The 25,327-nt window shown below is 36.2% G+C and overlaps 1 protein-coding gene across 1 annotated transcript; it reads left to right on the forward strand.

Moving 5' to 3' along the window:
• The first annotated feature begins 563 nt into the window (after positions 1-563).
• On the forward strand, positions 564-25,173 carry CLIC2 (CLIC family member 2). The gene is made up of 6 exons (XM_022566299.3): positions 564-871; positions 7,224-7,333; positions 7,459-7,584; positions 22,919-23,025; positions 23,680-23,861; positions 24,629-25,173. The coding sequence occupies exons 1-6, from the start codon at positions 815-817 to the stop codon at positions 24,788-24,790; spliced, it is 744 nt and encodes a 247-aa protein (XP_022422007.1). The 5' UTR covers positions 564-814; the 3' UTR covers positions 24,791-25,173.
• The last annotated feature ends 154 nt before the right edge of the window (positions 25,174-25,327 follow it).

A 25,327-nucleotide genomic window follows, 5' to 3' on the forward strand; every position in this document is an offset into this window, starting at 1 on the left:
CTTTTTGTTGTTGACTTGTAAGTTTTCTTTATGCGTTCTGGAAAATAGACCTTTCTCAGATATATGATTTGCAAATGTTTCTGCCATCCTATGGGTTGGGCTTCAAAGTGGCTCAGTAGTTGTGGTGCACAGGCTTAGTTGCTCCGCGGCATGTGTGATCTTCCCGGACCCGGACCAGGGCTTGAACCCGTGTCTCCTCTGCATTTGCAGGCGGATTCTTAACCACTGTGCCACCAGGGAAGCCCACTTCTTTTTAAACCAACGTTTAGACAGTGTCATTAGATAAACATCCTTTTCAATGCTAAAACCCGAGTCACTTGTGGCCTTTTCCTGGAAGAGATTTTTGCTGCTGTCAGGTTACAAGAACAGCATAAGAGGCCATTTTCTGGGCATGGAGCCCAGGATTCAAAGGGAAGCTCTAGAGAACATCTGGTCTGCTTGATATATCGAAACTGCATGTGTGTGTTTGTGTGTATGTGTTTCTCTCTGCTGACTCATAGTATTGAAGCCTCTTTGGAAACTCCCCCACCCTTCTAGCCAGCCAGTTTATACACACGCCATCGGCTCCTCCTTGATTCAAATGTTAGGTCAAGAGGAAGAAAGAGAACAAATTCAAGAGTTACTCTCAAGCATCTAGAATTTTCTGCACCTCTTGAAGAGAGACTAGCCCAGCTCTGACTATTACAAGCTGGACTTTCCTCTTAAAGCACAACCTTCATTTAAGCCTTTGGATAAAACTGGAAGAAAAGAATCTGTGAGTACTGTGGACTGCACAGAAGGCAGGGGGCTGAAAACTGGCAATAAAAACAGAAAGATGGCAGACCCGAGGCCCAGCAGTCAAACAGACCCTGAAATTGAGCTTTTTGTGAAGGTAAGTTTTCTAGCTATAATGAGAGCATACAGAATGTATTATTCCTTGACACTGGACCTCAGCTTTTTTTTTTAAGTCAACATTTCAGCTAGAGATAGGAAATAATTTTGTAATTTTATACCTACTCTGAGTCCTAGAAGAATACCTGGGTGTTTGGCTGCTCTTATATAACAATAGAAAAACACCCCATCTGAAAAAAGCAAGAAGATATGGTAGAAAGACAACTAGACTGGCTGGTAGTTAGAACAAGTAAATTGTATTATTAGTGACTTCCTATGTAACCTTGGACAAATCCCTCCCTCCCTCTTTGTTTTTCCATCTGTACAATAAAGGAGCCTGACAAAATGATCCTTAAGGGCTTTCCAGTTCTCATAATCTGTGTTTTATGAGATATGTTTTGGAAGGCCTGAATGTGGGGAGGAGAGGGCCAAGAATGGCCTGAGAGCCTCATTCCCACACATGGTCCAAATAGAGCTTTCAAAAATTCTCCCACAATGGATGAACATCACAGCAGGGTCAAACAGACACTAGAGGAGAAAAAAGCCAGGAGTCTGTGTGCCTGTTATATGAGTAGGAGGTTTTTTGCCTTGGCTTTTTTTTTTTTAATGTCTTAACATTTCAGAAAAGCCCTTTGGAAAACCCCTAAAGCAGGAGAAAGGAACATGTGTTTCTAAATTAGCTCATCAAGAAAAAGAAACAATTTTGTACGGGTTATTCCAAGTAGAAATTACATAGTTTCCTAAATCCTTGCTTATATTAACTATTTTTCTCTATATTTTCATTGACTATTGGAAGTATTGAGGATGGAAATAATAAAAACAAACTCTTATATCATGCTTAACCCTTTTCTAACACTTTATGTATATTATCTCATTTAGTCCTAACAACTTAGAAGGTAGGTTAATAGTAGTAAAGTAGTATCATCAGTAGCAGTGGTGGTAATAGTACTCAAAACTTTAGTAATATTGTCCTCATGATTTCTAGGTAAGTAAGCTAAGGAAATAAGGTTTAAGTAACTTGCCTCTAAAACTACATCACCTCTTGATGGCCTACAAAGGCATAAAATAAGGTGTGCTTACCAAATTTTAGGTTAAACATCTGTTGGCCAAAGTAATACTTTTACAATAATTTTAAAATATTTGACAACTGGTCACATATATACATCAAGGACATAATTAACCAGCCTTTACAAAATTATAGGAGACTCTTGAATTCCTGCATAGCAAAACAATCCAAGTAAGTGTTTGCTTGACTGTGGGGCATAAGAGCTACTTCTCCTATCTCTGGATTCTAGCAAAACATGTCACTGCTCAGACGCAACATAAGTAAGCCTTAACTCCTAACTGACTTTTTATAACTACCAATTCCAAACCAGAGGTAATAAGTCTCTTCATAGGGTAACTAGTTTCTTTTGTCTAAACTTGTTTATTCAATCCAATCAAACTCCTCTAACCAGTTGTTTGTATTGATCTGTGTGTTTATCTTCATAGACTTCCCATAATTTGGATGGTAATCTAGACAGGGGAAGTTAGGAAATCACACGTTGGATGAGCAAATGTTAAATTAAATAATAACTTTCAGGTTAAAAACCTAATCATTTATTGAGTACTTATGGCAGGGGCTGTGCTAAGTGGTTTATTATTAACCCTATTTTATGGTTACAGAAACTAAAGCAAAAAGTAGCTAAGTAGCTTTGCATAAGGTCACATAGCTAGTAAATGGCAGGGTCAAGATTCCAGTCCCTTAAAATAGCTGTGCATAATTTTAATTCATTGTTTTCAACTTGGCACACTTTTTAGTAACATTTCCCAGAATTTCATTAGATGAAATCCTCTAGATGTTAGCTTATCTAATGACATTGATACAAGCCACAGATTTTCTGGAAGAACCTTTAGTATCATCTGATCTGGGTTTTTGTTTTGCTTTGCTTTGAGATGGATTCCAAAGATCTCTAGAAGTTTCATAGAAGAGGGGGAATAGGGGCTGAGAGGGGTGAAAATGTTAATGAGAAAATTTAAAAAGCACTACTGTTTACCAGTTGTATCTCCCTTATAATGTGGTATCTTTCTAAAGATTAAATGAGTCTGTAATTTCCCCAGCTATGTCTGGGGACCCTACCACAATTTCCCAATGCCACTGATGGGATCCCTACAAGAAAGTAAGTCCTTTCCTGACACAATTAAGAATTTATATCACACCCCCCCCATGTGTTCCATGGAGTGAGTGAAAACATTGCCTTTCAACTCTGAATGATTTGGGCAAGATTTATATCCAGGAACTAAGAACAAAGGATTTTCTAAAAGAACACATTTTGTTTTCTCTAAATGCAGAGTTTATCTTATTGGTTTGTTGTTCATTGATAAATGGAGTTTTTGTGTTCTCTACCAGTCTAAAATTAAGTTTTCATAGATTTGTACATAACATTATAGACTCTAACATTTGGGCCAAAATCCTGAATGTAATATTTTTGTCTTTATTGATAAATGTAAAATAGAAAAAGAGATGATACTCTTCTCTGAATGTTCAGACTATTTTCAAATTATCTTAGAACTATCATAAAGACTATTATAAAGACTGATTAATAAAAAATCCAATAAAACTATTAGATGGGAGAAAGCAGTGTTTAAGGAGTGTGGATTGTGGAGTAGACAGTCCTGGATTAGCTACATGAGAAGAGTGTATGGGTCAACTCTTGTCTAGCTGAGTGTACTTGAGCAAGTCAGCTTCTCTGAACTTCAATTTCCTCATCTGTAAAACAAGAGTAATGACAGAACCTACCTCACAGGATCATCTTCATTATAAGCATTAAATAAAATAAATTTTTAAGACACAGTAGTTGTTAACATAGCAAACATTCAATAAATGTCAGATGTTCCAGCCATTACTATTTTTCATGTTTAGAAACATAGATCACAAACACAAAGAGAAAAAGTTTTTTTGGTGAATGACCACATCGTGGTAGTTTTCACATCCATTTCTCCAGGTGGTGGGTCAAAAAGATCTTGCTGTGATTTTTGTCATAGAGTGTTCTGCCTATGTTTTCCTCTAAGAGTTTTATAGTGTCTGGCCTTACATTTAGGTCTTTAATCCATTTTGAGTTTATTTTTGTGTATGGTGTTAGGGAGCGTTCTAATTTCATTCTTTTACGTGTAGCTGTCCAGTTTTCCCAGCATCACTTATGGAAGAGCCTGTCTTTTTTCCATTGTATATTCATACATTTTGTGTAGTGGCACTTTAAATCAGCATTATTATAAACAGAAAAAAATTCAGTTTTCCTGTAAAATTGTGCTACATTTCCCCCACACCTCCCTGTTTCGCCTTTCCTTTTGCCAAAGGCAACCCACCCTTCCTGCTGTATCTATTATCAGACTTCATTCTTCTTCCTGCCTAATCAAGTTTCCATTCACTAACCCCAGTTATGATTGGATCTTTAGCCTGACTTCTGTTACAAAAGAAATTCAGCTGCCAAGGTGGTTACCTCCTCCCATACCTCTTCACTCCCTGACGCCACAAAAGAGCAACAATAAACATTATTTCCTCTGTTGTACTCACTGCCAGGAAAAGGAAAATTTACCAAAAAATAAGAATTATGTCCAAGATCAAGGTGTCAGTATGGTCAGTTTCTGGTGAGAACTCTCTTCCTGGTTTATTATAGGTAGGTGCCTTCTTGCTGTGACCTTATATGCATAGTTGTTGGGGGAGATGAAGAAAGAGAGAAAGAAAAAGAGAGAGAGTTCTGGTTTCTTCTTATAAGGGCATTAATCCCATCGCAAGGGTTCTACCCTCATGACCTCATCTAAACCAATCACTTCCCAAACACCTCACCTCCAACTACCATCACGTTGGGGGACAGGGATTCAACATTTTAATTTGGGGGGAACACAATTCACAAATCCAAAGTAGATAGCAGTGCACTTCACAGGATTAGGAACTCTAAAGAGTAGGTAAGTGTGTGGAGTAAAGAAAAGGGAAAGAATTCACTTTGGGACATGTTGAGATTGAGGTGTCTAAAACTTGGATCTCCCCTCAGGAGACAACATCAGCTATAGCCTTCTCAAGGAGAGGCTCCCCTTTCTTCCTCATTTCTATTACCACTGAGGGTGGCGATGAGGTAGATGTCTTTAGATGTCCTTGCTCCTCATTCTTGTTTCCAGACCATTCTATCTCTCCCATCCAGAGAAATATCTCGGTTGTCTCATAATATCAGACTAAACCAACCACTACCCCTCCTTGTTATAGTAGTCTTCCCAATCCCAGGTCACTTTCCCTTACTTCTTAAGGATTTTATTTCCTGGATCATTGTCACACTCTTCAACACTATGCCTATCATAATTCTTGGTGATTTTAATATCTACACAAATGACCCTTCCAACACTCTGTCCTCTCACATCCTTGGCTTTCTGTCCTCCAGTGACCTTGTTCTTCATAATCTCTCAGGCACTCCCTTCCATGGTTATACCCTTACCTTTGTTATTGCAACGTCTGCAATCGCTGCATAATATCATTTATTTGAGGGGTTTTCTGTTCTTCTTTTTGAACTTTTCCATTTTAATACACTTTATTGAGGTATAATTTACATAAAGTAAGCTGTGCTCATTTTTCACTGAAGTGTCTCTGATTTACAATGTTGTGTTAATTTCTGCTGTACAGCAAAGTGATTCAATTACATATATATATATATATATATATATATATATATATATATATACACATCCTTTTTCATATTCTTTTCCATTATGGTTTATCACAGGATATTCAATATAGTTCCCTATGCTTTACAGTAGGACCTTGTTATTTATCCATTCTCTACATACTAGTTTGCATCTGCTAATCCCAAACTCCCAATCCATCCCTCCCCCACCCTCTTTCCCCTTGGCAACCACAAGTCTCTTCTCTATGTCTGTGACTCTGTTTCTGTTTCATAGCTATGTTCATTTGTGTCATATTTTAGATTCCACATATAAGTGATATCATATGGTATTTGTCTTTCTCTTTCTGACTTACTTTGCTTAGTATGATAATCTCTAGGTCAATCCATGTTGCTGCAAATGGCATTGTTTCATTTTTTATGGCTGAGTAGTGTTCCATCATATATGTATATATATGGTATATACTATATATATACCATTCCATTATATATGTATATTATATATACCATTCCATTATATATATAATGGATATATATATACATATATATATATATATATCACATCTTCTTAATCCATTCGTCTGTCAATGGACACTTAAGTTGCTTCCATGTCTTGGCTAGTCTAAATAGTGCTGCTATGAGCATACAGGTGCATTTTCAAATTATAGTTTTGTCTGGATACATGCCCAGGAGTAGGATTGCTGTATCATATGGTAACTCTGTTTAAATTTTTTAAGGAACCTCCATACTGTTCTCCATAGTGACTGCACCAATTTACGTTCCCACCAGCAGTGTAGGAGGGTTCCCTTTTCTCCACACCCTCTCCAGCATTTATTATTTGTAGACTTTTAATGATGGTCATTCTGACCAGTATGAGGTGGTACCTCATTGTAGTTTTGATTTGCCTTTCTCTAATAATTTGCTATGTTGAGCAAAAGATGAATTTTTAAATGAGTGGTGTTAAGACAACTATTAACTATTTGTAAAATAATAAAATAAAAATAATAAATCTGGAGTCCCAATACATTCCTTATGCCAAAATAAATTCTAAATAGATGAAACAAATGCAAAAATGAAACCGTAAAGTTACTAGAGGAAAACATGAGGGAACATCTTTATAGTAAAACAAAATAAGAAAGTAATTTTTTTCTTTGCAATCTTGATGTACATAACAGCTGTGTAAGCAGATCAGGAAAACCAGATTTCATAAAGGAAAACAATATAAGATTTTATGTAAAATTTTAATTTTACATAAGGCATTGTTTAAAAATTACATGTAACTTTATCAAAAAGAGTTAGTGTCTTTAGTATACAAGTAATTTTTCCAAAGTAATAAGGAAAAGGTCATCACCTTAATAGATAAATATAAAATTGTCATGAACAAACAAGTCGCAGAATAAGGAAATCAAAGTTCCAATGAAAATACTGAATATACCTTTCAAGAAGGAAATTTGGCAGGATCTATGAAAATGGAAAATGAACATAGTCTTTAGTCAGCATTCTGTTGTTATGTACTCATCACTCTGGTAATTTTACATACAATGAAATTATTTGCTTCATTATCTCTCTCTGCCCACAGATGGTAGAATTCATGAGATTAAGGACTACCAACTTTGTCTCTATCAACTAGTTTATTTCCCAGCAGGCACTCAATACATACTTATTGAGCAAATGAATGAATGAAGCCTTTCTTTATCTTAATAGGCTGGAAGTGATGGGGAGAGTATTGGAAACTGTCCCTTTTGCCAACGCCTTTTTATGATCCTCTGGCTTAAAGGAGTTAAATTCAATGTGACTACTGTTGACATGACCAGGTAAGACAAATCAGGACATGTTTCATTCTAGGGATTAAAATCAGTAGACACCAATACAATGTTGGTGTTTGCATAATGTGTACTTTATCTAGAGGCCTAACTCTGCTTATTTTCAATAATCATAGAAAGCCTGAAGAGCTGAAGGACTTAGCCCCAGGCACAAATCCTCCCTTCCTGATATATAACAAGGAGTTGAAAACAGACTTCATTAAAATTGAGGAGTTCCTAGAGCACACACTGGCTCCTCCAAGGTACAACATTTTTACAGGATATTATTGTTCTTGAGATAATCTATTTTATTGGCTTATTTATTGCAGATTGAGGATTCTTCTAAACATCTAACTCTTTTTCAATTTCAGACTTCTCTTTTGCTATCTTTCTAGAAAAGTTTGCAAAGATCCCCCGATCACTCCATGTATGATTAGAAAACTTTACTACATAATTATTTATTTAACATATGTAAAGCTATTAAAACTTTATGTGATGCAAGTAGTATATTAGGAATGGGCAAAGGATAGACTTGGAAATTTAGGAAGGACAAGTAAATTTAGGCCACATTTAATTTTATCCATGTTATCTGATCCATAATGAAGTTTGGGGACATTTATACTGACAGAAGTCAGACTTATTTTATTGTAGAGCCCTCAGAAGATCTACAATTTTGAAATAGCCTTTAATTCAGTCTGATCTCTTAGCTCTACAGGTTGAGAAATATTATGTCTATCACACATAAACTTCCCCCCTTCAACTTCAAATACACAGAGACAGTCAATATAATATTTCAAATTATTTTTAAAATGCATAGCTTGCTTAAAATAAGAAAGTAAATTCTCTGTAGTCTAGAAATAGAGAAGAAACCTATGGTGGGTTAGGAGCGAGGGCATGGGGTAATAGCACTGTATAGTCCATGAGGACTGGTCAGGACTAGTCCATTATACCACTGATGGCATGAAGATAGAACATACCCAACACAAGAAAACCAAGAAACAGGTCTCTCACAGTTAGCCAGAGGCCATAACTCCACTGTCTACACTTGAATGACAGCTGTATGTCTCTGCCCACCCAGGATAGTATCTGGAAACAATAAGCCTACTGTATTCATTTTTTATTTCTGTGCAACAAACTCAGTGTCTTAAAACGTCACTCATTTATTATCCCACAGTTTTCACTGGTCAGAAGTCTGGCTGTAAACTTAAAACTGCTCTAAAAAATAACGTCTTAATCATTACACATACATATGATGAATAAAAGGTTCTATCGGTCCAAAATTCTTCCTACCTAAGAAATTAGGGATACTACTTTAGATTCTTTTCTGTGTACCTATACTATGTCTCTTTCATCCATTATTGGTGGCTTCTTACATTTTAAGCACCGGCTCCAAGTGTTGAGTCTTATTTTGTTCTTTTCTCCTCATCCATCCTCCTCTACTACTGCCTCCCCTCAAACCATCTCTCCAAACTTTTCTTGCTCCCAAAGGTTAACTAGTGAAAAAATCTATTGTGTTATCTTTCCATACCCGTTTTTATGTTCATATAAGCACAATAACAAATTCCCTTTCCTTCCAGTTTTTTACCACTACAAACAGTGCTATAAATAACATCCTTGCTCATATGTCCTTATGTACTGGTGTTTTTATTCCCGTGGAATAGATTTCCAGGAGTAAAATTCAAATGGTATATATCTTTTAAAATTTTTACTGCTTTATCCATCAGTGTATAAGTATACACTTTTCCCACATATCTGTAGTACTATGCGTTATCACTCTTTTAAAATTCATGGCAACCTGACGGGTGTAGTGATATCTCACTGATACTTTAGTTTGCATTTCCCTGAATAATAGGTGAATTAGAACATCTTTAGACATGTTGGTTGAGCATTTGGTTTTGTTCTGTGAATTACCTTGTCAAATTCTTCTGATTTTCTCTTAGCTTATGTATCATTTAGGGATTGCATTCAACTCTAACTAGAGGCCCAAAAAGTAGTGGTTTAGATAAATATGGGTTTTATTTTTCTTACATAATAAGACACCAAGAATGAGGCATTGTAAGGGTAGAATGACAGCTCCATAATTTCACTGGCGACCCAGGCTCTATCTAATATTTCTTCTCTGCCATTCTTCAGGTGAGTTTTCCAGTCTTAAGTTTAATTCACGGTGACAATATGTCTGCTGGAATTCCAGGCAACAGATCTAACTCCCACACAGGAAGAAGGAGAAGGGCAAAGGGCAAAAGATGCAAGTCAGCTTTAAGGAGCTTTCACAGAAGCCACATTCAACAATTTCCATTAACATCTCATTATTCAGAAGTAAGTCACATAGTCATACCTAAATACAAAGGGAAGCTAGGAAACATAGTTTTCATCCATGTTTATTGCCATCCCTAATAAAATAAGATTCAGTTAATGAGAGACAGAGAGAGAGGGAGAGAGAGAGAGGGAGAACGTGGTACATAACTGTGTTATCTTCCATATTCTGCCCCTCTGACCATCCAAATAAATGTGTGTATCCTTATTCCCATACATGGAACACACTTACTCCCAAGAGAGATAACTCCCAAGTCCCCTACAGTTACTGCATCCAGTTCAAAGTCCAGGATCTTTGAGTGATGCGCAACATCTCTCTTAGATATTAATGGTCAAACAGTCAAATAAATTAAAAGACAAGTTCTTTCCACCTTCTGCTTGACACACGCAATAGTCAGTGGTGGAGCAGGAATTGGATAACTGGAATAAAATCTTCCATTTTTAAAAGGAAATATAGGATAACACATAAAAATCCCTGGTTCATAATAGTTACCATTGTTGGAGAAAACAGCTGGAAGATATTTTCCAAGTTTTGGTGTTACAAACAATGCTAAAATGAACTTTCTTTTGACAAGGTCCTCCAGAGTGGTTATTTAGTCTGCCACATTGCTGAATACAAGAGCTCTTCCATATAATCTTTGTTTCATCTAAAATTTTAAAACGTGTTAGATACCCACATCAATGAAAATGGTGGAGTAGGGAACTCCAAAATGTCATCCCTCCATAATAACAATTAATAGCCCAGCAAAAGCTGTCAGAATCAACTTTGCCAGAACTCTGGAATCTAACCAAAAATTTACAAGCAGCCTGGGGTTTCTTAATGAAGAATAAAGAAGCAAAATTTCAGTAAGAGAGCCCTGTGGCATTTTAGGTTACCCTGTTACCATCCTCAACTACTCAGTTCTTTAGAAGCCTTAAAGAGAGCAGTCCACATTGCAGAAACAGGTTGCTTGTACCAGAGGACAGGATATGGACCTTATTCTCAAATAACTGTGGTTGTGTGGTTTGACCTGGTGGCACCTCGAGGGATTGACTCAAGGGTTTGCCTTTTTTTTCACCTACTTTGGAGCTTCCTCAGGGCTGAGGCAGCTTCCCTGTTGGCACTAATGGAAGGCGTTTAGAAGCAAATGTATTAGCCACTGCCACATGGGACAAGGAATAAAACTTGGAGAAAGCAATAGACAAACTGAAAAGTCTGCAAAAAAAAGAGGCTGAGATGGGACTTCCCTGGTGGTGCAGTGGTTAAGAATCTGCCTGCCAATGTAGGGGCCACAGGTTCAAGCCCTGGTCCAGGAAGATCCCACATGCCATGGAGCAAATAAGCCCATGTGCCACAACTACTGAGCCCACGTGCCAAAACTACTGAGCTCACGAGCCACAACTACTGAAGTCCACGCACCTAGAGCCCATGCTCCACAACAAGAGAAGCCACTACAATGAGAACCCCACGCACCGCAATGAAGAGTAGCCCCCGCTTGCTGCAACTAGAGAAAGCCTGCGTGCAGAAATGAAGACCCAACGCAGCCAAAAATAAATAAATAAATTTATTTTTTAAAAAATAAAGAGGCTGAGACACTTGGGAGATAGTGGAATAAGGGCTTTAAATTAATGTATTCTAGGGAATCTAGAAGTCCAAGCACATGCCCAAGTCTCGACCTATGCGCAGAAAAAACAACCTGAGAAGACTTTAAGCTTTCACTTCTGGCTAAATTCAGGCACCACACAAGTAGAAAGTGAAGGCTAAGGCAGAATTATAAACTGCATACCTAAGCATTGAAGGAGTACCCAAACACAGAGCCAGCTTACAAACACCAGGAGAGCTTTTTATCCCTTGGTTTGTTGTTTGTTTGTTTGTATCTTTGTTTGTTTTGCTTCCAGGAGTTTAAGGAAATCTCTGTCAAATCAATAACTGACCAAAGATAATGAGAAAAAGATTTCAGTGGCCACACACAAGAAAGAACAGACTTTACAAAAATACTTCAGAAAATTCACTAAACAAATAAACAACACCCAAAAAAAGCAACAACAAACCCTATTTGTTGGAAGCGAAGGGAAGAATCTGTTTTCCAGAGTTTCCACATTATAATATTAAAGTGTCCTGTTTTCAAAATATATATATAAGGTATGTCAAAAAAAACAAGGGGCTTCCCTGGGGGCACAGTGGTTGAGAATCTGCCTGCTAATTCAGGGGACACGGGTTCGAGCCCTGGTCTGGGAGGATCCCACATGCCGCGGAGCAACTAGACCCATGAGCCACAACTACAGAGCCTGTGCGTCTGGAGCCTGTGCTCTGCAACAAGAGAGGCTGCAATAGTGAGAGGCCCACGCACCACGATGAAGAGTGGCCCCCGCTTGCCACAACTAGAGATAGCCCTCGCACAGAAACAAAGACCCAACACAGCAAAAATAAATAAATTAATTAATAAACTCCTACCCCCAACATCTTCTTAAAAAAAAAAAACAAGAATGTGTGGCCCATTCACAGAAAAAAAGAAATTAATAGAAATTGTCCCTGAGGAAACCCAGACCCTGATTTAATAGACAAAGACTTTAAATCAACTGTCTTAAATATGTTTAGGTAGCTAAAGAAAACCATGGACAAAGAATTAAAGGAAATCAAGAAAACAATGTCTCAATAAAGAGAGAATATCAATAAAAAATATAAATAATAAAAAGGAATCAAATAGACATTCTGGAGTTGAAAAGTACAATAACTAAAATGAACAATTCACTAGAGGGTTCAACAGCAGATTTGAACAGACAGAAGAAAGAATCTGCAAAACTGAGCATAAGTTAATTGAGAGTATCCAGTCTAAGGAAAAGGAAGAAAATTAACAGAGCCTAACAGACCTGTTGGATACCATAAACTGTACAAAGATACACATGATAGGGAAGAGATGGCAGAGAGAAAGAGGCAGAAAGAATATCTGAGGAAACAATGGCTGAAGACTTCCCAAGTTTAATGAAAGACACAAACCTATAAATCCAAGAAGGTCAACAAACTCCAAGTGGAATAAACTCAAAGAGATCAACACCAAGATACATTATTATAAAATTATCTAAAGCCAAAGCCAAAGACATAATCTTGAAAGCATCAAGAAATAAATGACTCATAATGTAGAGGGGATTCTCAATAAGATTAACAGATAAGTTTCATCAGAAATCATGGAGGCCAGAAGGCAGAGAGATGATATATATATTTAAAGTGCTGAGAGAGAAAATATCAACCAAGAATTCAATATCTGGCAAAAATATCCTTCAAAAATGAAAGAGAACTTAAGACATTCCACATGAACGAAAACTGAGGGATTTTGTTGCTAGTAGGCCTGCTCTGCAAGAAATGCTATCAGAAGTCCTTCAGGCAGAAATGAGAGGCCATTAGAAAGTAATTCAAAATCATATAAGAAATAAAAGAGCACCAGTAAAGGAAAAATAACACACATGATCATCTCAGTTGACACAGAAAAAGCATTTGACAAAATCCAACACCATGTTATGATAATACTCAACAAACTAGGACTAAAAGGGAGCTTCCTTAACCTGATAAAGGGAATCTATGAAAAACCCATGGATAACATCATACTTAAAAGTAAAGGATTGAAAACTTTCTCCCTAAGATCAGAAACAAGACAAATATGCCATTTTTGCCACTTCTATTCAACATTGTACTGAAAGTTCTAGCCAGAGCAATTATGCAAGAAAAAGAAATAAAAGTCATCCAAATTGGAAAGGAAAAAGTAAAATGATATTGACAGATATGATGTTTTATGTAGAAAATCCTTTAAAGTCCACTGAAATACTATTAGAACTAATAAAAATTCAGCACAGTTGCAAGATACAGATCAAAATACAATAAATAATTTTATTTCTATATACTGTCAATGAATCATCCAAAAAGTAAATTAGGAAAACAATTCCATTTTCAGTAGCATCAAAAATAATAAACTACTTAGAAATAAATTTAACCAAGGAAGAGAAAGACTTGTACATGAAGACTACAAACAATTGCTAAAATAACCTCCTAGCTTCTCATGGTTTTCCAGCAATCATTACCTTATATATACATAACTCTAACCCTCCATCTTCACATAGCATTCTCCCTGTGTCTCTGTCTCTTCATAAAGTGTTCTTTTTTAAGGACACCAGTCATATTGGATTAATGGGCTCACCTTACTCCATATGGCCTCATCTTAACTATTACAGCTGTAACAATCCTATTTCAAAATAAGGTTACATTATGAAGTATTGGAGTTTATGACTTCAACATACCTTTTTGGGGGGACACAATTCAACCTATACAAATATCCCATGTTCATGGATTAGAAGACCTAATATATTAATGTAGAAATATTCCCCAAAGTGATCTATTAATTCAATGCAATACCAACCAAAATTCCAATGGTGTTTTTATAGAAATGAAAAAGCCAATCCTCAAATTCATATGGAATTGCAAGAGATCACAAATAGCTAAAATAGTCTTTGATAAAGACAAAAAATTGGAGGACTCATGCTTCCTGATTTCAAAACTTACTACACAGCTACAGTAATCAAAACAATCAGTACTTGCATAATAATATACCATTGGAATAGAATTGAAAGTCCAAAAATAAACCCATACATCTGTGGTCAATTCATTTTCAAGAGTGCCAAAACCATTCAATGGCGAAAGAATAGTCTCTCCAACAAGTGGTGCTGGGACAGCTAGATATTCACATTGGCATGCCAAAGAATAAAGTTATACCCTTACCTCACATCATATACCAAAATCAACTTAAAATATATCAGACCTAATGTGTGGATTAAAACTATAAAACTTTTAGAAGAAAATATAGAGGTAAATCTTCAAGACCTTGTATTCGGCAATGGATTCTTAGATATAACACCAAAAGCACATACAGCAAAAGAAGAAAATAGAAAATAGAAAAGTTAGATGATCTGGAAGATAGAATAATGGAAATAACCCAATCAGAACAGTAGAAAGAATTTTTTTTTAAATGAGGAACGTTTAAGAGACCTCTGAGACAACATCAAGTGTACTAATATTCACATTATAGGGATCCCCAAAGGAGAAAAGAGAGAAAGGGATAGAAAGGTATTTGATGAAATCATGGCTGAAAATTTCCTAAAGCTGATGAAGGAAAAAGATTTCCAGGTACAGGAAGCACAGAGACTCCCAAACAAGATAAACCCAAAGAGACCCACACCAACACATATCATAGTTAAAATGGCAAAATTTAAAGATAGAGAATTCTAAAGGCAGCAAGAGAAAAAGAATATTTTTTTTCCACTTAGAGAAGACGCTTTAACACTTCTTTTAGGGTTGGTTTAGTATTGATGAGCTTTTTTAGTTTTTTCTTGTCTGAGAAGTTCTTTACCTCTCCTTCAATTCTGAATGATAAGTTTGCTGGGTAGAGTATCCTAGGTTGTAGGTTTTCCCTTTCAGAACTTTAAATATATCATGTCACTCCCTTCTGGCCTGCAAAGTTTCTGCAGAAAAATAAGCTGATAGCCTTATGGTGGTTCCCTTGTATGTGACTAGTATCCAAAATATATAAAAGAACTCTTACAACTCAATAACAGAAAGCAAACAACCTAATTTTAAAATGGAAAGAGGATTTGAGTAGACAGTTCTCCAGAGAATATATACAAGTGGCTAATAAGTACTTGCAAAGATACTTAATGTCATTAGTCATTATAGAAATGAAAATCAAAACCACAATGCCCATTTTTTTCACACACACACACACACACTGTATTTTATTTTTACAAGCGATAAATAAACTGACACCAAGCATTGTAAATGGATGACCACAGCAATGATTGCAATTACCAAACACAAAACACACTCATACTATGTCATAATATTGACATTCAGTCCAGTAATCCTCCACTGTAACAACTCCTTTACTTTGCAGTGAAAATTGATTGTTATATTTTTTGCCTCTGAGTCCTTGTGGGATTTTTTAAAATTCAAACAGAAAGTCACAAAAATTATAATCATCCTCATCAGTTCACTCAGTCCCATGTAATTAATTTTTTTATCTTGATCTTTTGTTACCACTTTTATGAATTCATTAGTTTTCCATTAGAGTTCTGAAAATGCTTATTCATTCAGTTCAGCAGTATAGTCAGTTACCAGAAATCTGTACTTGTCAGAGTCTTTTCCATGAATGCCTTGAAGATGAAACCCTTTTATAGGAACATTTCTGCATTTACAGAGAGTACACCCAGAACTGTCTGCAAATGACAAAAGACTTAAAAATTACCACAGTTAAAGATTTGATGATGGACTTCCCTGGTGGCGCAGTGGTTGAGAGTCTGCCTCCTGATGCAGGGGACACGGGTTCGTGCACCAGTCTGGAAAGATCCCACATGCCACGGAGCGGCTGGGCCCATGAGCCATGGCCGCTGAGCCTGCACATCCAGAGCCTGTGCTCTACAACGGGAGAGGCTACAACAGTGAGAGGCCCACATACCACAAAAAAAAAAAAAAAAAGATTTGATGAAAGTTCATAATAATTCAATTGACAAGGACATTTAATTATTTCTGAGATATACATTTTAAAGTCATAACTAGAATTATGACTTATAACATTATACCAGAACATATAAGATTTTTAGAAATTTCATGAAATGTCTAAAATATTTATATTAACATATTTCCATACAAATAACCCAAAGGAAGTTTAGTATTAGTTGTTTTGTTTGTTTGTTTGTTCGGTTTTTTTTGCACTGCAGGTTCTTATCAGCCATCAATTTTATACACATCAGTGTATACATGTCAATCCCAATCGCCCAATTCGGCACACCACCATCCCCACCCCACCACGGTTTTCCCCCCTTGGTGTCCATATGTTTGTTCTCTACATCTGTGTCTCAACTTCTGCCCTGCAAACTGGTTCATCTGTACCATTTTTCTAGGTTCCACATACATGCATTACTATACGATATTTCTTTTTCTCTTTCTGACTTACTTCACTCTGTATGACAGTCTCTAGATCCATCCACGTCTCAACAAATGACTCAGTTTTGTTCCTTTTTATGGCTGAGTAATATTCCATTGTATATATGTACCACAACTTCTTTATCCATTCATCTGTTGATGGGCATTTAGGTTGCTTCCATGACCTGGCTATTGTAAGTAGTGCTTCAATGAACATTGGGGTGCATGTATCTTTTGGAATTATGGTTTTCTCTGGGTAGATGCCCAGTAGTTGGATTGCTGGATCATATGGTAAATCTATTTTTAGTTTTTTAAGGAACCTCCATACTGTTCTCCATAGTGGCTGTATCAATTTACATTCCCACCAACAGTGCAAGAGGGTTCCCTTTTGTCCACACCCTCTCCAGCATTTGTTGTTTGTATATTTTCTGATGATGCCCATTCTAACTGGTGTGAGGCGATACCTCATTGTAGTTTTGATTTGCATTTCTCTAATAATTAGTGATGTTGAGCAGCTTTTCATGTGCTTCTTGGCCATCTGTATGTCTTCTTTGGAGAAATGTCTATTTAGGTCTTCTGCCCATTTTTGGATTCGGTTGTTTGTTTCTTTAATATTGAGCTGCATGAGCTGTTTATATATTTTGGAGATTAATCCTTTGTCCATTGATTCGTTTGCAAATATTTTCTCCCATTCTGAGGGTTGTCTTTTCGTCTTGTTTATGGTTTCATTTGCTGTGCAAAAGCTTTGAAGTTTCCTTAGGTCCCATTTGTTTATTTTTGTTTTTATTTCCATTACTCTAGGAGGTGGATCCAAAAAGATCTTGCCGTGATTTATGTCAAAGAGTGTTCTTCCTATATTTTCCTCTAAGAGTTTTATAGTGTCTGGTCTTACATTTAGGTCTCTAATGCATTTTGAGTTTATTGTTGTGTATGCTGTCAGGGAGTGTTCTAATTTCATTCTTTTACATATAGCTGTCCAGTTTCCCAGCACCACTTATTGAAGAGACTGTCTTTTCTCCATTGTGTATCTTTGCATCCTTTGTCATAGATTAGTTGACCATAGGTGCGTGGGTTTACCTCTGGGCTTTCTATCTTGTTCCATTGATCTATGTTTCTGTTTTTATGCCAGTACCATATTGCCTTGATTACTGTAGCTTTGTAGTATAGTCTGAAGTCAGGGAGTCTGATTACTCCAGCTCCGTTTTTTTTCCCTAGGACTGCTTTGGCTATTCGGAGTCTTTTGTGTCTCCATACAAATTTTAAGATGATTTGTTCTAGTTCTGTAAAAAAATGCCATTGGTAATTTGATAGGGATTGCATTGAATCTGTAGATTGCTTTGGGTAGTATAGTCATTTTCACAATATTGATTCTTCCAATCCAAGAACATGGTATATCTCTGCATCTATTTGTATCATCTTTAATTTCTTTCATCAGTGTCTTATAATTTTCTGCATACAGGTCTTTTGTCTCCTTAGGTAGGTTTATTCCTAGGTATTTTATTCTTTTTGTTGCAATGGTAAATGGGAGTGTTTTCTTGATTTCAATTTCAGATTTTTCAACATTAGTGTATAGGAATGCCAGAGATTTCTGTGCATTAATTTTGTATCCTGCTACTTTACCAAATTTGTTGATTAGCTCTAGTAGTTTTCTGGTAGCATCTTTAGGATTCTCTATGTATAGTATCTTGTCATCTGCAAACAGTGACAGCTTTACTTCTTCTTTTCTGATTTGGATTCCTTTTATTTCTTTTTCTTCTCTGATTGCTGTGGCTAAGACTTCCAAAACTATGTTGAATAATAGTGGTGAGCGTGGGCAACCTTGTCTTGTTCCTGATCTTAGTGGAAATGGTTTCAGTCTTTCACCATTGAGGATGATGTTAGCTGTAGGTTTGTCATATATGGCCTTTATCATGTTGAGATAATTTCCCTCTATGTCTACTTTCTGGAGGGTTTTTTATCATAAATGGGTATTGAATTTTGTCAAAAGCTTTCTCTGCATCTATTGAGGTGATCATATGGTTTTTCTTCTTCAATTTGTTAATATGGTGTATCACGTTGATTGATTTGTGTGTATTGAAGAATCCTTGCATTCCTGGGATAAACCCCACTTGATCATGGTGTATGATCCTTTTAATGTGCTGTTGGATTCTGTTTGCTAGTATTTTATTGAGGATTTTTGCATCTATGTTCATCAGTGACATTGGCCTGTAGTTTTCTTTCTTTGTGACCACTTATTGAAGACACTGTCTTTTCTCTATTGTATATTTTTGTCTCCTTTGTTGTAGATTATTTGACCACATGTGTGTGGGTTTATTTCTTGGTTCTCTATTCTATTCCACTGATTTATGTCTGTTTTTGTTCCAGTACCACACTGTTTTGATTACTGTAGCTTTGTAGTATAGTCTGATGTCAGAGATTGTGATACCTCCAGCTTTGTTCTTTTCTTTCTCAAGATTGTTTTGGTATTTGGGGGTCTTTTGTGGTTCCATATAAATTTTAGGATTATTTGTTCTTAGTTCTGTGGAAAATGTCAGGGTATTTTGATAGGGATTGCATTAAAACTGTAGATTGCTTGGGTAGTGTGGACATTTTAACAATAGTAATTCTTCCAATCCAAGAACACAAGATATTTTTCCATTTCTTTGTATCATTTTCAAATTCCCTCATCAATGTTTATAGTTTTTAGAGTATAGGTGTTTCACCTCCTTGGTTAATTTTTTCTGAGGTATTTTATTCTTTTTGACATACTTGTAAGTTGGATTGTTTCCTTAATTTCTCTTTCTAATAGTTCTTTATTAGAGTATAGAAAAGCAACAGATTTCTGTATATTAATCATGTATCCTGCAACTTTAGTGTATTCATTTCTTAGTTCTAATACATATTCAAACAGAAACACGTGCACAAATGTTCATAGCAACAGTATTCACACTAGATAAAAGCTGAAAACAACACAAATGTCCATCAACTGATTACCAGATAAACAAAATGTGGTATATCCATACAATGAAATATTATTCATCCATAAAAAGGAATGAAGTGCTGATACATACTAGAATAAGGATGAGCCTTGAAGCATTATACTAAGTGAAAGAAGCCAAACACAAAAGGCCATGCATTTTATGATTCCATTTACATGAAATGTCCAGTACAAACAAGTCCATAGAGACAGAAAGATTAGTGATTCTAGGAGTGAATGGGGAGTAACTGCTTAATGGGAACACAGCTTCCTTTTTGAGTGATGAAAATGTTCTGGAACTAGATAGGGGTGATGGGTGCACAACACTGTGAATGTACTAAAAATCTCAATGAATTGTACACTTTAAAATGGTTTAAATGGTGAGTTTCATGTTATGTGAATTTTACCTCAATTTAAAAAATACTATTGGGTTTTAATTGAAATTACATTTAATTTGTATTACTATTTATACAAATTTCATTTTTATTATGTGACTTCTTCCCATCAGAGGACATGATTTGAGTATTTGTTTGGGTATCATCTTATGTTCTTTTTTAAAAATCGAGGTATAGGGCTTCCCTGGTGGCACAGTGGTTGAGAGTCCGCCTGCTGATGCAGGGGACATGGGTTTGCACCCCGGTCCAGGAAGATCCCACGTACCGCGGAGTGGCTGGGCCCGTGAGCCATGGCTGCTGAGCCTGCGCGTCCGGAGCCTGTGCTCCGCAACGGGAGAGGCCACAACAGTGAGAGGCCCGCGTACCGAAAAAAAAAATATTGAGGTATAATTGTCATATAACATTGTGCAAGTTTAAGGTATACAACAAATTGATTCGATACATTTATATAGTGCAAAATGATCACCACCATAGCATCAGCTAACACCTCTATTCCATCACATAATTATCATTTATTTTTAGTCGTGATAATGGTTAAGATCTAGTCTATTAGCAACTTTGAAGTTTATAATATAGTATTGTTGACTATAATCACTATGCAGCGGATTCGACTTCTTGGATTTATTTACTAGTTGAAAGTTTTTACTCTTAAATAACATCTCCCCAATTCCTCCAGCCCCCAGCATTCTACTCTCTATATTTATGAGTTTGGCTTTTTTAGAGTGTACATATAAGTGATTCATACAGTATTTGTCTTTCTCTGTCCGACTTCACTTACTATAGTGCTCTCAAGATCCATTCATGTTGGCACAAATGGCAGGATTTCCTTCTTTCTCATGGCTAATATTCCATTTTGTGTGTGTGTGTGTGTGTGTGTGTGTGTAAAACCACATCTTCTTTATCTATTCATCCACTGATGGACACTTAGGTTATGAACCTAAATGTCTGTTTTATGTTCTTTGATGAGATTTTGTAGTGTTTTGTTTTTATATTGATTCTATACCTTTTGCATTAAATTATTTCTAAATATTTTATACTTCTGTCACTATTGTAAGTGGAATATGCTACTAATATCCATTTCATTCTGGTTATTGCTAACATAGAAAAGCTATTTCTTTAATGTTTGATTTGTATTTAGCCATCTTACCAAAATAGCTCATTAATTCTAGTAATTGTTTTTCTATACTTTCTTGGTTTTTCTAAGTATACAATTATATTGTTACTTCTCTTACGATAATTATACTGATTGCTTTATGTTGTTGTCTTCCTCCACTTGCTAAATCCTCAAAAAAATGTCAACTATAATAGTAATTGTAGGCATTTCTGTCTTGTTCCTAAACTTAATGTAAAAACTGTAGAGTCACCATTTAGAATGATGTTTTTTCTTGTCTTACTGATCAGTACATTCAGCACAATGTTGAAGTGCAGTAGTGATCATGATTATCTTCATCCTTTACTGATTTTAAAGGAAATAGTGCTAACATTTCACCATTTAAAATGATGCTTGCTGAAAATTTTTGATGGATACTTTTGACCAAGTTAAAGAAATTAATAAATTCATTTAACAAATATTTACTGAATACTTAATAAGTGTCAGGTACTATTCTAGGCACTTGGGACACATCAGTGAATAAAATGGGCAAAAGCTCTCTGCCCTAGCACAGCTTACATTTTAGTTAAGGAAGACAGCAAATAAGCAAGATAAAAAGCAAAATATAAACTATTTTAGATGATGATAAATACTAAGAAAAAGTAAAGCAAGGGAGGGAAGTAGTGAGTGTTAGGGCCAGGGGAAAGGTTGCAATGTCCGACAAGGTGGCCAGAGAAAGTCCTCACTTAGGAGGATATATCAGATTAAAATACCTGAAAGAAGAGGGGGAGAGGGCCATGTGAATAAATGAGGGAAAGCACTTTATTTAGGGGCAGACCAACTGAAAAGGACCTGGGGTGGGAGCTTGTCAGGCCTATTTGAAGAAGAGCAAGGAGGTCAGTGTGAAGTGAAGTAAGGAAGAGAGTAGGAAGAGATGAGAGCAGAAGGTAAGCTTGGGTCAGATCACACTGGCCCTTGTAGACCACTGTGAAGACTTGGGCTCTGAGTCTGAATGATATGGAGACATTGCAAGGTAATGAGTAGGAAAGAGACATGATATGACTTAAGTTTTAACATGACTGCTCTGGCAGCTGGTGGAGAATATCCTGGGAGTGTGAGGGATAAGCATGGGAGAGGGGGGATAATCAAAAAGTGTTGCAGTAATATAGGCTTTGGACCAGGCAGGGAGCAGTGGAGGTGGTGAGTAGTGGACAGATTCTGGATACATTTTGAAAGGTAGTCTGGCTGGAGTTGCTAATGGATCAAATGTGGGCATGGAGAGAAAGAGGGATCAAAGAAGATGGCTAAGTGTTTGGCTCAACCATTTCTAGTTGCTAGTGTGGGGTTTTATGAATAGGAATTGATTTTCACTGAACACTTTTGGGGCATCTATTCATGATCATACGGTTTTCCTTATTTAATTTGTGAATGTGGTAAATTACATTATTACATTAATTTATTATGCTAAATTAACTTTGTATTACTAAGAGGAGGACATCTTGGCTACTTTTCCCCCATCCTCTCCATCCTCTTTATTCTTTTATGTATTTTGTTATTTGAAGCCATGTTTTTTCCTACTACTTATCTTTGAAAATGTATTACCACCATATCTTCTTCCAAACAGGCTTTTAGGAGCAAGTATGGGGACCCAACAGCCATTTGAAACATTGTTTCTATAGATAAATGAGCTTTGAATTCCAAACAGCTGGTTTCCCTGTGAACTTCAGAAGCTAAAGTATTCTCAGAGTGGGAAAAAAAACATATTTCCAATGAAAGGTTTCTCAGCACCTTCAGTTTCCAGCACAATTTTCCAAAACTTCTCTCAGTAGAGTGCAACAAAGACACCAGGTCTACGTCTTGTTATGGGTGAATGTTATGTGCAGTGATGTTTCTTTTTAAGGTATCCTCACCTGAGTCCCAAGAACAAGGAGTCTTTTGATGTGGGCTGTAACCTCTTTGCCAAGTTTTCTGCATACATTAAGAACGCACAAAAAGAGGCAAATAAGAGTAAGATACCTTTCTTTAAGTCTTTTCGTTTTTCTCACTCACATGCTCACTCTCATATTCTGACTCAACTAAAATAGGACTTTCCTGAATATATAGTATATATTGGGGAATACTCTTCATCTCACTCTCTGTTCTCTCTTCTGAAATTCCTTGCATGAAGTTTTATTGGATTTAGAATCTAATATTCAATATAGGAATCACCAACTTAGCTCTATTAGAACATTGACATGCCAGGGGTGAACTAACTGCTGGACTGTATTTCTTAACCCCCCCAACTTTCTCACTCTTGTGTACCTTTAAGGTTTCTTAAACCATAGCACCTACCATTTCTCACAAACACTCTCGAATAGGTTTACTATTCTCTGAATCATGAGAGCTATTAGTCTCTGATTCCACTTTCTGACTCTTCTTGAGTGATAATATATATTACCTTTCTTTTTCTTTGACTCTCCTCCCAATTTACCTCCTCAAGAAGAGTCCAAAAATATGTCTACTCACCATTTGATTAAACATCTGATTCTGTCTTATCAGTGGGTAGTTGAGCATTCTAGTTAAGTATATAGAGATGCCTAAATGTGTGAAAAGCATATTGGGAATGTATTTAGTCATGAAGACTGCACATTTATAAGTAACCCTTTGACTTCATTGCCTCAGATTTTGAAAAATCTCTGCTCAAAGAATTTAAGCGTCTGGATGACTACTTGAACACCCCACTTCTAGATGAAATTGATCCAGACAGTGCTGAGGAACTCACAGTTTCCAGAAGATTGTTCTTGGATGGGGATCAGCTGACACTGGCTGACTGCAGTTTGTTACCCAAACTGAACATTATTAAAGTAAGTCTTCATAGGGCAGGCTGAATGATTGAGAGGAGTTTGGGAGTTGCCAACAGGAAGCACAGTGACCATTCAGTGTGAGTTTTTATATGAGGGCTTTGTCATCATCATTATGCATAGGGTATGTCTCCTTTTTCTCCTCAGAGGAAAAATCCATAATGATCTTCTCTGGGAAGCATAAAAACTTCTTGTTTCTTTCTTCCTAAATCAGAAGGTGTTTTCCACTGTCTTGTCTATAAAACAAGGGTAATAGCACCCATTTCACAGAACTGTTGAGAAAATTAAATTAAGGCATATGGAATATTAGAAAAGTGTCTGGATCATAACAAGTGATAATAAAGTGAGCTATTAATATTATTATTATTATTAACTAATCGTCCATTTAACAAGTTTTTATTGAACAGACCTTATTTTATCTCAGGTCCTATGCCAGACACAAAGAATACATAAAGAAGTAAGACACTGTCGAACCCTAAACAGTGAAAAGATCTGTGCTCTTTTTCTGTGCTTCCTTCTTCTAAACATTCATAATTAAATACACCATAAATATAATAAAAATGATTACAAGCATGGAGTTTTGTCTACATTTGTAGACAAAACATTAAAATAATAAATCCAAGATTCTTTAAGTTTATTTTGTAGTACTTTTTGTGTAGGTAACACGTCCTCAATGATCCTAATTTTTGACATATGTTTTTACACACTAGGCATTTTACTGATGCCCCTCACTACCAATTGCTTTTTCCTCTTTTTTTCCAAAACCCTAGGTTGCTGCAAAGAAATACCGTGATTTCGACATTCCAGGAGAATTCTCAGGAGTCTGGCGCTATCTCCACAATGCCTATGCCCGTGAAGAATTTACCCACACGTGTCCTGAAGACAAAGAAATTGAAAATACCTATGCAAGTGTGGCTAAGCAAAAGAGTTAGGACAGCTCTTTCAGTAGAAAAACCTCTCTTTTCACTTGTTATCATATTAGAAAATCTTTTGGAAATAAGAATATGGAAAATATGGTTTCCTCTATCCAACTTTCTTATGAAAAAGAATGCTATATTTTCTGTATCTAGTTAATCCAAACTATCTGCTCACTGTGTATTTTAAAGGTCTTCATATTTTCATTTCGCCTTTTAATTCCCATGGCACAACCACTGCGATCTTAAATGATATGGAAAGTATCAATATCTTTTGCTAGAATGCATCATGTGTGCAAGCTCAACAGATGGCTGAAGTTACAAATGACATACAGTCACAGTCTCAAACTGTTCCTTAGAAATATTTACATCTAAATCATTAAAACAATTTTACTAAGAAATTTGACTGACCAAAAGTTCTTGTTGCTGTCCATTAAAGGGTTAAGTAAACCATTCTTAAAGGATAATCACAAATCTTTCTACAGAATTTAAAATGTTCCATTACTATCTGTACTCAAATATACATGTTAAAATACAATCAAATCACTCAAATCT

This window comes from Delphinapterus leucas, chromosome X (genome assembly GCF_059928025.1).
Source record: "Delphinapterus leucas isolate spDelLeu-1000000601 "Yukka" chromosome X, BTC_Dleu_Yukka2, whole genome shotgun sequence".
Taxonomy (NCBI): Eukaryota; Metazoa; Chordata; class Mammalia; order Artiodactyla; family Monodontidae; genus Delphinapterus; species Delphinapterus leucas.